The sequence below is a fragment of the Lissotriton vulgaris genome, chromosome 2_1 (assembly GCF_964263255.1).
Source record: "Lissotriton vulgaris chromosome 2_1, aLisVul1.2, whole genome shotgun sequence".
Classification (NCBI taxonomy): Eukaryota; Metazoa; Chordata; class Amphibia; order Caudata; family Salamandridae; genus Lissotriton; species Lissotriton vulgaris.
The window spans coordinates 2025940013-2025956548 of record NC_141687.1 but is presented as its reverse complement, the minus strand read 5'-3'; the positions used below and the strand labels follow the sequence as shown (position 1 = coordinate 2025956548).

The following is a 16536-nucleotide window of genomic DNA, read 5'->3' as shown; positions in this document are numbered from 1 at the left end:
TTTCCAACTGCGACAACCCTATCCTAGCCACCGTCCCACACAGACTACCCAAGCTGTGCGTGGACGTGGTACATTCTGTCCTGGCAATGGAGGCCAGAGGTAGTCTACCAATCTGACCCCAGCAGCCACAGCCTCCAAGCACTTCTAGGCATTTCCTGCAGGATCTCACTACTGCAGTGGGTGGGAGAATTCATCATTGTCTCCCTCGCTGGAGATCTATAACATCAGACAAGTGGGTCTTGCAGATCATCCCGGGCGTGTATTCTGCTGATTTAGGAACAGCTGGTGGAGGACCATTTAAAGCTTCTCCAAAAGGAAGTTACATCTCTTTTGGCTAAAGGAGTTATAGAAAGGGTCCCAGTTTTAGAAGTAGGCAGTGGTTGTTTTTCCCCTTATTTTATGATTCCGAAGACGAACAAGGGGCTACAGCCCATTTTTGATCTTCGGACCGTCAATCTCTACCTCAAAAAGGAGAAATTCAGAATGCTCACTTTGGCTCAGGTCTTGTCTGCCCTAGATCAAGAGGACTGGATGGTAGCGTTGGACCTGTAGGACCCATATTTTCATATTCCTATCCTGCCGGCCCACAGGCGTTCCCTGTGGTCAAGGTGGTCCACGAGCACTTTCAGTTTACCGGGCTCCCCTTCGGCCTTACCAGTGCCCCTCGGGTGTTTATCATCTCCTTGGTTGCAGCTCAACTGCGCAGGTTAGGGGTGTCAGCCAGTCTTCCCCTACCTCGACGACTGGCTGTTGAAGGTAGGCTCACCCCACACAGGCGTCTCCCAACTTCAGACGCCGTGGAACCTCCTGCATTGGCTGGGGTTCTCTATAAATCAATCAATCAATCAATCAGTGACACTTATAAAGCGCGCTACATACCCGTGGGGTCTCAAGGCGCTGGGGGGGGGGGGAGCCACTACTGCTCGAACAGCCAGGTCTTCAGCTTCTTCCTGAAGGAGAGGTGGTCTTGGGTCAGGCGCAGGTCGGTCGGGAGGGAGTTCCAGGTCTTGGCGGCCAGGTGGGAGAAGGACCGAAGTCACACCTGATGCCTTCTGAGACGCTTCCTTTCATTGGAGGTGTATCCTCCCGAGCAGCGAGTCCAGGATATTCAGGCTCTGATTCCAATATTTCAGCCTCTATCCTGAATTTCGTTCAGACTGCTTCTGAGGCTATTGGGCCTCATGGCTTCCTGCATGTTGTTAAGACACTCGAGATGGCGTATGTGGGCTCTGCAGTGGGACTTGAAGTTCCAATAGGCACAACATCAGGGAGATCTCACCAGCGCTGTCCAGATCTCGGAAGGAACTTCAAAGGATTTGCAGTGGTCGTTAACAAACCGAGATTGGGTCAACGGCAGACCTCTCTCCCTTCCCCAACCAGATTTCACAATTGTGACTGATGCATCACATCCGGGGCCCGGGTGACCACATGGGAGAGATGGAGGTCAGTGGTTACTGGTCTCCGGTGGAGACGGGGCTCCACGTAAACTTGTTGGAGCTACGATAGATTCACTTTGCATTGAAAGTATTTCTTCCCTCTGTCAAGGGGAAGTTGCTGCAGGTGTTTACGGACAACACCACCTCTATGTGGTACTGCAACAAGCAAGGCGGGGTGGGGTTGTAACAGCTGGGCATAACACTGGTGGTTCAGCACTTGGCAGGGTCTCTGAACGCCAGGGTGGACGATCTCATTCGTTGATGCCTGCCGGATCACGAATCTCGTCTCCAGTCGGAGGTGAAATGAAATGAAAATAAGTTTTATAAAGCGCGCTTCTACCGGAAGGCCTCGTAGCGCTTCGGTCAACAAGGCAGAGACAACGCGGCTATCGCTCGTCGATATGTTTTGTCACGAGTGGAGCTCAGATTTGTTGTACGTCTTATCGCCAATACCACTCCTACCCAGGGTTCTGAAGAAGATCAGGAGCGACCGGGCCCAAGTCATTCTTGTGGCGCCAGATTGGGCGAGCAGAGTCTGGTATCCAGAGATTATGAGAATGAGCATTGATCCTCCAATCAGGCTGCTCCTTCGGGAAGATCTTCCGTCGCAGCAGCCGCAGAGGGTTCTCCACCCGAACCTGTCAACTCTCGCCTCCATGCGTGGAGATTGAGCGGATTTGCAGTGGTCGTTTGCAGTGGTCGTTAACAAACCGAGATTGGGTCAACGGCAGACCTCTCTCCCTTCCCCAACCAGATTTCACAATTGTGACTGATGCATCACATCCGGGGCCCGGGTGACCACATGGGAGAGATGGAGGTCAGGGGTTACTGGTCTCCGGTGGAGACGGGGCTCCACATAAACTTGTTGGAGCTACGATAGATTCACTTTGCATTGAAAGTATTTCTTCCCTCTGTCAAGGGGAAGTTGCTGCAGGTGTTTACGGACAACACCACCTCTATGTGGTACTGCAACAAGCAAGGCGGGGTGGGGTTGTAACAGCTGGGCATAACACTGGTGGTTCAGCACTTGGCAGGGTCTCTGAACGCCAGGGTGGACGATCTCATTCGTTGATGCCTGCCGGATCACGAATCTCGTCTCCAGTCGGAGGTGAAATGAAATGAAAATAAGTTTTATAAAGCGCGCTTCTACCGGAAGGCCTCGTAGCGCTTCGGTCAACAAGGCAGAGACAACGCGGCTATCGCTCGTCGATATGTTTTGTCACGAGTGGAGCTCAGATTTGTTGTACGTCTTATCGCCAATACCACTCCTACCCAGGGTTCTGAAGAAGATCAGGAGCGACCGGGCCCAAGTCATTCTTGTGGCGCCAGATTGGGCGAGCAGAGTCTGGTATCCAGAGATTGAGAATGAGCATTGATCCTCCAATCAGGCTGCTCCTTCGGGAAGATCTTCCGTCGCAGCAGCCGCAGAGGGTTCTCCACCCGAACCTGTCAACTCTCGCCTCCATGCGTGGAGATTGAGCGGCGGGAGTTGATGGCTTTTGACCTTCCTCCCGAAGTCAGTAATGTTATTCTGGCAGCCAGTCGGCCCTCCACTAAGTCGGTATACGCCTGCCGTTTGCAGAAATTTTTATTATATTCTACAGAAAAGTCAATTGACCCTCTTTCTCCTTCTATTTCTACTGTCCTTTTATTCAGTTTAACTTTTGCCCTGCAGGGATCTGCTTTGGGAAATCTCAAGGGTTACTTACCTCTCTGCTTTGTCTGCTTTTTTTTAGGCTTTTAGACCAACCTTCTGTCTTTAAAACCCCTGTTGTAAATAGATTTCTTAAAGGGCTTGCTTACTTTTTTCCACCCACCCCCTTTATTGTTTCACAATGTGACCTTAATTTGCTCCTCACTTACCTGATGTGCGCTCCTTTTGAGCCTTTGCACAATTGTCCCCTGCGGCTGGTGACCATCAAAACAGCATTCTTAGTGGTTATTACATCGGCCCGGAGGGTGAGTGAATTGCAGGAGTTCTCCAGCTCGCCTCCTTATCTAATGTCCTTTCAGGACAAAGTGGTTCTTCGCACCAGAGCATAAGGTTGTGGCCCCATTTCTTCTGGGCCAATCTATTCCTTTGCTCACCTTCTTTGCTCCCCCACATCCCTCTAAGGAAGAGGAGCATTCCCATCGCCTGGACCCAAAAAGAGCATTATTGTTCTACCTTGACTGCACAAGAGAGTTCTGGGTGGATGCCCAACTGTTTGTGGGGTATGTGGGAGCAAAGAAGGGAAAGGCAGTGCAGAAAAGAACTATCTCTCGCTGCATTAAAATCTGTTCCGCATTGGCCAGGGAAAAGGCTGTGACTACAGACTTGGCTCGGGGTGTTCCACTCCAAGACATCTGTCAGGCAGCGACGTAGGCATCATTGCACGCTTTTGCAAAGCATTATTTCCTTAATGGTGAAGTGCCAAGCGATGGGAACTTTGTCCATCCAGACTTCTTACTCCAGGTCATGAGTCCGCAACCCACCGCCGGGATGGAATGGATCGGGTATCTGATTCAAAGGAAAGGAATCTGCAGCTAGAAGTCTCTATCAGATGAACAAGTTACTTACCTTCGGTAAGGCATTCTCTGGTAAAGACCCTATATAGTTGCAGATTCCTTACAGCCCCACCCATGCCTCCCGGCTTTGCGGACTGATGTAGTAGGTCTAGGGTTACTCCCCACTGATGTAGTAGGTCTAGGGTTACTCCCCTTTCAGGGACCTAGTTTTGCACACGATTAAGTACGTCACTTCGTGGCTCTGCGCTTCTGGCGTGGAAAAAACTAAAAGTTTTGACGTCTGCGTACCTGGGTGGGACCTATATAGACACCGCAACATGATAACCAATGCCAATGACGTAACGCTGAGCCAAATGGAGCCACCCGACGTCCCACGCAAGGGATATTGCTCAGCAAAGGTTTCCGGATCCAGCCTGACGCCTGGGAAATTCAAAGGTAAGGAATCTGCAGCTAGAGAGTCTCTACCAGATCATGCGTTATCGAAGGTAAGTAACTTGTTCTTTGTGTTTGCGTTTCCACTTACCTTGTGGCAGTCGTAACTAGGGTTCTCCTCTGCTTTAGTCCTGTTAACTATAAAAAGGGGAAACATAACTTTATATTTCCTTCACTATTATTTATTTTATTGTTGCGGAGCGTGCCAAAATATTTACTCGACTTAATGCTGTCACTTATGGGATGGTAGTGATTTTGCTCTGATTAAGAATAAGGATGTGTAATTGTAAAATAAGTACAAACTATTTTGTTTGTGTTATTTCAGGCATTGTTTCACCTTTCAAACCTATTGTGGACATCAATTATTCTTATTCAGGCAAGTATTACTTTTAATATAAAATACTGATGTTTAAATTGTAAAAATATTAAATGCCATTTTTACTCAATATTAAACGTTTATATTTTTCTTCAGCTGTCGAACGAAATAATTTGATGCGATTGTCCCAGAGTATTCCATTTACTCCTGTGCCTCCAAGGGGTAAGAATATATTTCAAAGCTCTGTCCTTGCTCATTTTGGACAACTGTGTCACTGTTTGTAAAATGGGTGAAAAAATATAGCCAAACTTAGTTCTAATTATTGTTTTATAACACCCTAGTTGAGAATATCAATCAAAAATAATATTCCAGCGGTTTTTTAATGATCATTTCAGAACATAATGCTTGTGTGCCCTTGTAGGCATTTACAGTACTTTACAATTATGAGAATGACACAAAACCCCATCTCTACTAAACCAATTTGTTATACACTTAATCTAATCCCTATATTATCCAAGACCAGGTTCTCAAGTTTCTGATGATCTGTTTATTTGAGGATATTTCTGACACTTTATTTCTTGATGATTGTGCATCTCACAGCATCAGATGACCAGACTAGAAACAACTCAGAGAGACAGGGTAGTATTCCTTATGGCAGAGGCTAGATTATAGGATGCAATACTTGTTGTCATCCAAGTGGAACCAGAGAATAATGTATTCTAAATTTATCATAGATATGTAGGAAAGACCATATCATAGAGGTCTAGAAAAGACCTCTCTCACTCCAGGAAGTCGAAAGTAATGTATAAATCTCCATTTGGAGACCCTTGTTTCCACCAGAATGCAAGACAAACTGTCTTTCCTCTGGCCGGGAATAAAAAGAATACCTTTATCAGGAAGCGTGTTCTTTAAACTCTTTAGAACATTTGTTCCTCAGTAATGTAATGTAAAAATTATTTATAAAGCGCTCGGACACCACTGGTTTCATGGCGCTATAGAACGGATAAGCGAGGTGGGGAGCAAGGTGCAGGTATTTAGTCATCATATGCTTGCCGAAATAAGTGGGTTTTTAACAGTTTCCCGAAGGAGGTATAACAGGAGGTGGATCTGAGTGCATCTGGAAGGGAATTCCATAGCTTAGGTGCCAAAAAGGAAAACCCAAGGCCGCCATGTTTCTTCCGCTTGAAAGAGGGAACGGAGAGAAGGTTATGGTGCAGGGAGCGAAGGTTACGAGAAGGGACATAACGGTGAATCCTAGATGTTACAAAGGCAGGGCCATGGCCGGTTAATGATTTAAAGATTGTGCAGCCAAGTTTAAAAATATTGCGTTTTCCGAATTCTCCGGAGATGGAAAAAACACGATGAAGTGACTGCATTGATCTGAGGTGTTAGAGAAAGGTCCTTGCTGATGATTACCCCTAAGCTCTTTACGGAGTTAGCAGGAGAGGGAGCGGAGCCCCAAGAAGGTGGCTAAAAGTTGGGGTTCCAAGGATTAAGGGAGCCTCCAGTTAAAACCAGCTCCGTTTTGTCGGGATTAAGTTTCAATTAGCTTTGGCACATCCATTTGCCAATAAAAGTCATGGTAGACTGAAATTCGGCGATGGATGTGGATGAGGCATTAAGATTGAAGACCATGTGAATGTCATCAGCGTAGTTAAGGATAGTGGCTGAGTTATTACGTAGGGATCGAATCAGGGGTTGCATGTACAGGTTAAATAAGAGTTGCGATAAAGCAGACCCCTGTGGGACCCCACAGGTTAGTTTCTCAGGAGTAGCTGAGAAGGTGGATAGGTGGACAGCCTGGGAGCGATGAAGTAAGAAGGATCTGATCCACTCCAGAGCCACGCCCTGGATGCCGGCGCTGCCGACACGGTCGATCAAAAGATCATGATCGACCGTGTTGAAAGCAGCCGACAAATCCAGAAGCACAAGGGCCTGGGGGATGTTATTATCAGCTCTTCTCCTGAGCTCGTCCATCACAGCCACAATAACAGCCTCAGTAGAGTGTGCCGGCCGGAAACCCGCCTGCTGAGGATCTAGGAATTGGGAGGACTCAATAAAGGAACTGAGACAATTGGTCACGTGGGCCTCTAAAATTTTACTGAGGAAAGGGAGCAGGGAAATGGGGCGGAAATTATTCAGTACTAGGGGGTCAGCATTGGGCTTTTTGAGAATGGGTACCACTGCGGCACATTTGAAAGAGTCAAGAACAATACCTGTGGTCAGAACTGTTAAATAGTGAAAGTGGAGGGTCGGGACAGGCTCAAAAGGCTTCTTTTAAAATATGGGGGGGGCAGCAGTCATTCGGGGAGCCAGAGCTTACTCTACTCAAGAGGACCAAGAATTCTGACTTAGAGATCGGGGGAATGTGATCTAACACCAGTGGATTTCTACAAGTGATAGCGGAGACCAGAGATGGAGTAAAAGGCGGGATATTGTTTTTAATGACAGGAATTTTTTCGATGAAAAAAGCGTTTGAGTCGCACAGAGCCTGTGAGGGGGCCGATTTGGCCAGTACCCGGTCTGGTTGAGTAAGCTCATTAATGATAGAGAAGACATCTTTGGATTTGGACGAGGAATTAATAATTTTTTGAGAGAAGTATGTAATTTTACTTTGTAAAATAGAGTTTTTGTAATGTTTTAGTAAAGTGATATAGATGGTTTCCTCCTCAAGAGTGTAATGACGCCGCCAGCGGCGTTCGGCCTGCCGCAGGGACAATTTCTCCTTTTTTAATTCCTCTGAAAACCAACGCTCAGCGTCATGAGGGCGCTTGGTTTTAATTTTTTTTCATAAGAGCAACTTTGTCGCACGCTGATACCAACTAGTTAGCAATACTAGATGCTTGGGCAGAGGTAGAGGGCAGTTCTTTAGGGGCAGAGGAGAACAAGAGACTATGGAATTTGCTCTGGTCAGCTCGTATCCAGTTTCGAGCTAAAAATTGTGAACAGGGGTCAAAGGGACAAAAGGGGTCTGAGTAATGACAAAGGAGATGAAGGAGTGATCAGACCAAGGGCACGGAAACATAATAGGGGAGGTAATTGTGATATTAGAGGTCCAAGCTTGATCCAGGATATGCCCCTTGATGTGGGTGGCTTTATTATTGTTTTGGGAGAAATTTAGGCTGGTCAGAAGATCCGAGAATTCAACCGATAGGTTGCTTTCACGTAGGTCTAAAGGCCAGTAGTTAAAATCACTGATGACGATGATTCTAGCATGGTTGATAGCTAGTTGAGAAATCAGTTCTCCAAAAAGCTGAGGAAATAAGGGCATATGATCAGTAACTACATTCATGCACCTTTTTATCACTTTGCAGGGATATACTAATAGAGAGTCTCCAATTTCATACCAGAGATAAAGAAGAAACTACTGAATGTGCCCTTTGGTAAATTTAAGGTTCTCAGATCTGCAGTCCAAACTGAAGATTGGAAAACTTCAGGCACTTAAGAAATGCAGACCAAAGTTATAATTAATCAGCCCCAGCAACCAATTATCAGTGCACTGGCATTTATTCCAGGCCAGATATCACCTGCCATGATTCCAATGAGGAGGAACTGCTACCTATTGCAAGGCACCATTCCACAAGATAGAGACAAGCAGAGATAGGCCTTTGCTTCATTTGCAGTATCCCACACTTTATCCTACTTATGTGTTTGATTACTATTTTAATTTCTCATAATTTATTTCTGATGGAATAGACATTAGAGAGGAAGGAGTTCAACCATGGGCTTTTGTAGGTTTTTGTGGTACCTCAATACAACATATTCTGCATTCTGTTTCTTTTCCACCAAATTCTTCTTTCTGTTGTTTCCGAATCTCCAAGATTGACATCATGCTTCAAGATAGATGTTTGAGCTCTTATCTCAAGATGATACCAAAGTGGATTAGGGTACCTTCTCTGGCTTAAAACAGCAATGGGCTCTATCATCAGACTTTCAGAAACTACCATCAACATGAAGTCTTGGTTTACTTTTTGCAAAAACTGTGGTATATTGAAAGTAAATGTATTAGTCTCTCAGTGTTCATATTGAAGAATCGTACATGCATCTTCTTTATTGGTGAGCTAATTGTAAGTATTGTGATGACACTGGAAATTCAGAGGTGATATTCATTGGCACCTGGCACTAGAGGTTCTTTTGAAGCCACAATCTAATGAATGAACTGGCTCATTGAAAAGATTTATAAAGGAGACAATTTTCATGGGCAAACCCTCGCTTAGAATTCGATTCTTAGCACTTATAGAGCGTGCAGCTGCCTACACAGAAGTATCCCGATCTAGCAGAAAACTCTTAGAGAAAGAAAGAGAACCTAGAGAAAAGCACGGGTCTAGATGTTCACTAGACCGGAATCGAAGAGCAGGGTTTTGGGACAAAGTCTGAAAACAGATTTAATGAGACTACACCGCAGGCTGATCAGCAGTGCATTCCACAATTTGGAAGCCAGTAAGTGAAAGATCTGCTCCTCTTCTAACTTTGTGAATGAAAAGTACTTGGATAAGTTTGAGATTATTAGATTTCAAGGATATAGATTGGAGATAGGGCTTAAAACTTCTCCTAAAGTAGAGAGGACCTTTGAGTGAACGCATTGGTAAGTGCCTTGAATTGGATCCTCTTGATGACAGGAAGCCAGAGAAGATTATGAAGGTGATGACACTGGAGAGCACCTGGGGGATCTTTAAGATTGGGCGTGAGGCGGCGTTATAGATTGTTTGGAGCAGTCGAATTAGTAAAGCCTGTAGACCCAAATATAGGCTGTTGGCGTAATCCAATTAAGCCTTGACCAAGGCATGGACAATTATTTTCTGAGAGTCCTCCAGAATAAGATAAAGCATCCTTCGGAGAGACCTAGCAAAGCTAGTGTCGGATAACAGATTGATTTGGGTTGAATCAGATTTTACCCCTAGGTTTCTAGCGACCTATGCCAGGGGCAAGGAGGAGGGGCACCTAGTTTGACAGCCACCATATGCAAGACCCCGGAGCAGAATTGGTGCCAAAAAAGATGACTTCAGTTTTTTCGGAATTAAGTTTACGTTTAAGGCAGCTTCCATCCATCCAATCACCTACTACTTTCAAGCAGAGCTTGAGAGAATTCATGGGTGCTAGTGCCTTTTCATGAAAAGCCAGGAGGAGTTAGGTGTCATCCGTATAGGAGATTATCCGCACCCTCCAGGCCTCAACAAGTTTAGTCAGAGGGTGAAAGGTAGATATTAAAAACGGTGGGGCTGAATGCCCTGGGGCACAACGCACTCAAGTGGCTTGGATGAGGACGTATAAGTTGGTAGGAAGACTGCTTGAGAGAGATCTATCAAGATCCCCCTTTGTGTCAGACACCCATCTTTACGATCAAACGTAACATATACCATGTTTGCCAGTTGTCTTAAGGTTATGTAACTTAGTGTAAAAGGTTGCAATTATTTGGTCAGAAGAAGACAAATAGTAGAATACTGCCATAAACTTAGAGGCGATATCCTTGCTCTAAGAGACCAGAATAGACCAAGTTATACCTTGAAATCTTCTAAACAACTGGTATTCAGATCTGGCCTGGTCTCCTAAATCCAAAAAGAACAAGCATTAGAAATGCAATAGGTCTCGCATTTGTTTTAGTTAGAGCTATTGGCATGTCTTTTACACTTGTGTTATGGAGTGGATGTATATGATTTGAGTGGACTTATAATTTACCTTACTGGCACTTGTCATGATATGAATAAGTACACCAATATTTTGTATTCAACTGAACTAATTGGTAACTAGTAACCTACACGGCGCTCAGCATGTATCGGGTAAAGTATAATGGTTGAAATAACACACGGTGCTACAAAGGAAGAAGGGTTTGGTTACCATTGAAGCCCACCTCAATCCACAAAGGTAGACGATAATTAATCAAAACTGTTCTCCCTGAGCACTCAAATAATATAATTATAATGTCCACAAAATTATATATTTTCTAAGAGAAATATTCATCCACTTGGCACAGTCCAAATAATTAGTTCATAATTCACTTCCGTATAAATCCGGTTCACAAGTTCCTTGTATTCCAGAGTGTATTTATTATTCCAAATTCACATCCAAGAAAAGCATTCAACATGTGTTTCGTCGTGCTGAAGTCGAGCACATTGACTTCGTCAGGGCTGCAACACAAAATAATATGTAAACTCAATGCTAGTATATACATTACATATTATCATTACATCTGTTGACATAGTAGATTTATCCAAAACAATAATAGCACCCTGTGTTCCTGAAAATATTAGAACAACTTCCAAAATCTAAATATCACCGAAACTAGTGAAAAAATTATACAGAAAAAGATTTATCATCAATAGTTCCTTCACCATGTTCGGTCCGAAAGAGTAAGACTAGAGTAAATTATAATAGTAAAGTCACCTGTTCTATCACTAAATTACCAACATAAGATCGTCAGTTCCTCCACTGTATTCTTTATAAATCTATTCCCTAAAATGACAATTATCAAAATGTAAAAATCCTCCCTGTCCATGGCGCCCCTACATAACCAACAATTAAATCAGTCATCTCATTATTAGTATTCGCTAAAATCTAAGTCCTACAACAATAGCATGTCCAAAGTCCCTGTCACAAATGCCAACACTATATCAAACCTCCTCTGCATAGTAGTCAAACATATATAGACTAAAATACCACCCTGTGATTGGTCTGACCACCACATCATCACCTTCTTCATCAACGAAAAGGTCAAACTTAACCCGGCTCAACCTGCCAAAACCAAGATCTGGAAGAGGGACATGAAGAATCTTAACCCAAACTCCTTGCCTGCCCACACAGGCAATCTCCTTCTTCCGCCGACGGGCATCTCTGATGTGCATTCACTGACCGACCACTATCTAAACACTATGTCTACAATAATCAATGAAGCCGCACCCCTGCAAATGAAGAGAGTCGCCACCAAGAACTTGAACCCCTGGTATGATGGTAGACTCCATGAGGACAGACGTGCTATGCGCATGGCAGAGCGCACGTGGAGATCTGACCCCTCAGCAGTGCACCTTAGAGCGCTTAAGAGTAAGAGAAACGCTTACTTCAGAAAAATCAAACGATCGAAATCAGGCTTCTTTAGCCAACAGCTGGACCAAGCAAAAAACCGACCAAGAAAACTGTTCGAGCTAGTCAAAACCCAAACCAAGACGCAGCCTCCACAACCTAACAGCTCAGCAAAGGATATTCCAAGTTGCGAAGACTTCTCTGCTTTCTTCAAGCAAAAGACCGACAACATAAGAAGTGATCTCATCAACTACGTAAGTCGATACTCCTGCTCCATAGTCATAACTAACACTCAACCTAAAAACAACGCTTCATGGACGTCCTTTGACACCTACACTGAAGAATCAATTCACAAGCTGCTCGGCAACCTGAAACCCGCCAATCACCCCACAGACCCCCTACCTGCCAACGCTGTTAAAGCCCTCACCCCCATGCTCCTCCCACTCTGGACTAAAGTCATCAACTGTTCATTGCAACAAGGAGTCATCCCAGACTCCCTTAAAATAGGGCAGGTCACGCCTATACTCAAGAAACCCACAGCAGACCCGACCGACCTAAACAATTACCGACCTATCACCAATATCCCCACTCTGGCCAAATTGCTAGAAAAATGCGTACAACTCCAACTGACAAAACACATTGAGCAGTTTGACCTCCTCAACCCTCACCAATCAGGATTCAGAGCAAAACACAGCACGGAAACGGCTATGACACACATAATTGATGACGCCCTCCAAATCCTTGATCACAACGAGTCCTGCCTCCTCATCCTCCTTGACCTCTCCTCCGCATTTGATACGGTCAAACACGAGAATCTACTGGAGCTGTTAAACAACAGAATGGGCATATCTGGGACGGTTCTCAAATGTTTCACTTCCTTTCTGCACAACCGGTCTCAGAAGTTCAAGATCAACAATGCATTGTCCTCGCCTGTGCCCGTAACACTAGGCGTCCCACAAGGCTCCTCCCTATCCCCCACACTGTTCAACCTCGTCATGGAACCACTCACCACCTTGCTTCAAGCATCAAATGTACACTTCCATATGTACGCAGATGACACTCAGCTCTACCTCAAACTTCAATCCCCTGAAGACATCAAACTTTTGAATGCCACACTAAGAAACACTCAAGCATGGCTGGCCGACAATCACCTTAAACTAAATGCTCTGAAAACTGAGTTCCTTCTGATCTCACCTCCTGCGAAAAAGGCCATCACCCAAACCTGGCTCAATCATCTAACCACACTAAATGTCCACCCCACCATCGTGGACTCGGCGAAATCCCTTGGCATCACACTTGACTCCAATCTCGACATGCAGCAGCATATTAGCAAAGCAACCAAGGGTGCCAACTTCCAAATCAACACGCTGAGAAAACTCAAACCCTTCCTACCACCCAAGGACTTCCGAACTGTTGTACAAGCCCTAGTCATTCCTCGCATAGACTACGGAATTGTGGCTCTCAGCGGGCTCCCCCTAACAACAACGGCGCCCCTACGAGCCTCCTTGAACGCGGCCGCAAGGCTCATCACTGGTTCAAGAAAACACTCGCACATATCCCCTGACCTAAAAGCCCTGAACTGGCTGCCGTTTGAAGCCAGAGTACAGCTGAAAATTGCCTGTATGACACATTCGGCCGTACACCACAAGGCACCCAACTACCTCACTCACAAACTGACTATATCAGGAGGCTCAAGATCCAACAGAAGCACAAAGAATCTCCTCCTGAAACCTCGCAGATTCCGGAAGGAAAAAACATACAAACGCTCCTTCTCAGGAATGGCACCCAGGATCTGGAATGCACTCCCGCCAGAAACTAGGCTTATCCCCTCCTCTGTACTTTTCAAGAAAGAGGTAAAAGCCATCCTTATGGCTAAGTTCACCTGAACCCTATTGCTACGGGATCAATGACAGTACAGGGCTCCTAGTCTACCGGCTACCTGATTGCTTATCTATATTAGACTCTTATACGACTGCTACTGGACCAAAATCATAGCACGGATGCCTTAATATTTGTTTCCAGATTGTTTACTAGGGCTATACACTGTGACCTGAGTGCCTTACTAACTTGCAATCCATTCACTACTGCCTATTATTCTGTTCTCAACAGTGTGTTTACTCACCCTCTGGGGTGCTATAATCTTACTCGAATCGTCATTGCACGGCTTCAATATTTTTGCTTCTAGATTGTTATTAGTGTGCATACTCTTGTGCGAGTACTACCCTACTTTGCAACTCACTCCCTACCGTATATTACACTGTTTTCAAAAGTTTGTTTTCCTACCTACTGTTTCTGTAAAGCGCTCTGATATCTGCAAAGATCTTGTTCGCGCTATATAAAACTCTAAAAATAAATAAATAAATACCAAAATAGGGTACCGTATGAAGGATATCCACCGCTGTACGTTCATACGCTCTTAGTGTCACACAGTCTGTTAATTATAGTATTGCCGGTAAATCCTAAAATTGAGATCAAAAAACGTGTACAGTTATATACTAGCACACATTCGCTCTCTAATCACAAATTCTTAATAAATCTCCATCTCCATCTGCATTAGTACACTCACCCCATGGCTTAAAGTATTCCGTAGTCCAATATCCACACCTCACTCCAGTTCACAAGTGTTGCAATATCTACGAGTACGGGTTCTGAAAGTATTAAAAAAGCGAGAAGACCACATCTCATTACTTGGTCTATCTACCCTCACCAAAAATATTTGTATAAAGTTAGAAAACGTTAAAGTATCCACGCATCACTAAACAAATAATCCAGACTCACCCAGTATCTATGCGAGTCCCGTCCTTAACAAAAGCACATCCTCTCTCACTCACGGCAGCCGGCGTACTACACGAGCACCATATTGGTATTCCCTTAAGTATTGTATGATCGTGGGCGCCATCTTGTAGTATATAAATACGCATAATATAGTCAATAATCACATTTAAGACTTCAAATCACAACAATTATTTAAAGGACCTAATCAAACACTGTGCCAAGTGGATGAATATTTCTCTTAGAAAATATATAATTTTGTGGACATTATAATTATATTTGAGTGCTCAGGGAGAATATTTTTGATTAAATATTTTTTATTCTTTCTACTCTGGTAGATGTTTGAAAGGAAATGAAAATATATACCTTTATTTGAAATCTGCACATTAGTATGGTGACTTGATACACATGTGGAGGCGAGAGCGGGGTGGAGTGACAACGTGCAAACAAACATAATAACACTAGCCTAGTAGTTTCAGAAGCAAAGCAGCTAATTACCAGGCAGTCCTCGGATTGTGATGGAGCACAAAACACACTCTGCTAAGGCCTGCTAACAGACACTGAAGAGGCCACAGGACTAAGAGTCACTTGCTTAGCCTATAAGCACATTAAAGACACAGAATGAAAACATGTCCCGTCTCTTCAAATCGACACATCAGTATTTTGTCTTAAGCTATGGAGTTGCAGAAGACAGATGGAGGGACCGTTTACAAAGCAACACACATATTAACAGACCTGTAAAAACCTTGGCTTCTGATATTGTAGCACTAATGTTGGAGCCAGAATGGAAAAGAGATTGTCTTCTGCTAGCAGAAATCCTTAAGCAAGTTTGGGCGCAAAACACATGGCAGCATGAAAAAGAAGTTAAGCCTTTCTCAAATCAACTCTGCTCTGCAAAATAATGCACTGCAGATGCTTCTGAGGCACTAAGCACACTAAATGCTGCTTCTGTAAGTTTATGTGAAATAGGCTTGGTGGGAGTATGTTTCTAATGGGAAAAACCTGTTGAAGATATGCAATTTAAACATACAGAGTGCCCTTGGTAAATTAAAGAAGTATACAATTGGCCGCACTTTGATTATGGCAATAAGTCTGTACTACATGCTCCTTTAAATGAGGCAATTCGTACAATTAGAAGCTCCACATGCATCCCTAGAGTGAGTTGAAAGATTAAACACATGCACAGAACTAGCCAGCGAGCACTAATTACGTGAACAAAGACTATGTCAACAAAACCGAATCTTGCTTCAAACTGTTGCGAAAAGTTAAAAAGGTGTACTAAATAGTCAAGCAATAAGGTTGAATGAAGAATGTGCAATTATTTCTGGCGCTGCAGCCCTGTCCTATAATAAAGTTGAATATGTACGTGGGCCAGTAAACTGGCAAAAGATCTTTAAACAGGTTTTCTGCTTCCCCAGAGTCCGGTGCCAGGTCCAAAAAAACATTCACAAAAAAAGTTAGTATTTTATTCACCTTCCAAAATTTGCCGGCTGCATCTGGACATTTTTTCATGACTAAAATATATTTTCTGTGGCTTCTTGCCCATGAGTGACAGCAGATAAGGGTTTCACAGCAGTGACCGGTAGGAATAAAAGTTCACACTCGGCTTGACCTAAAACCACAAGAATGGGGCAAAAAATCTGAGTCCGGTGTATGTTCAAATAGTGGCCGGTGTGTTGGAGGCTATGGAGATAGAGGTATGTTTCATACCCAAGGTAATAAGCGGTATCCATTGCAGACTGGCAGCCAGGTAAAGTTGAGTAGTTGCTCAGGTTACGGCAGATGCCCAAACCCTGTTAATAGTTTATAAGAAAACGCTTTAAAACAAAATTAGTGATTAATCCCTGCTCGCTGCGCTTCAGAATTATAGCATAATAATTAATCTGAAAGAGTCACATTAGTGATAGATTCCTTACCTTAGAATATCCCCAGGCGTCAGACTGGATCCGGAAATTTTTGCGTAGCAGTACCCTTGCGCGTCGGTAGGCGTCGTCTGCGGCTCCGCGTCCGTCGTCGGCGTCGTGGGCGCCATGATGACGTCGTCTGAGTACTTAGACA

At 44.2% G+C, this 16536-nt stretch overlaps 1 protein-coding gene across 1 annotated transcript in view; it reads left to right on the top strand.

Annotated features, from left to right (window-relative positions):
• The window catches only part of LOC147733678 (transient receptor potential cation channel subfamily M member 7-like), a 1990815-nt gene that overhangs the window by 1651802 nt on the left and 322477 nt on the right, over positions 1 to 16536 (top strand). The window contains exons 32-33 of the mRNA XM_086958252.1: positions 4702 to 4752; positions 4849 to 4914. Of these exons, the coding sequence (XP_086814378.1) occupies positions 4702 to 4752; positions 4849 to 4914 (117 nt within the window). The remainder of the gene's footprint in view (positions 1 to 4701; positions 4753 to 4848; positions 4915 to 16536) is intronic.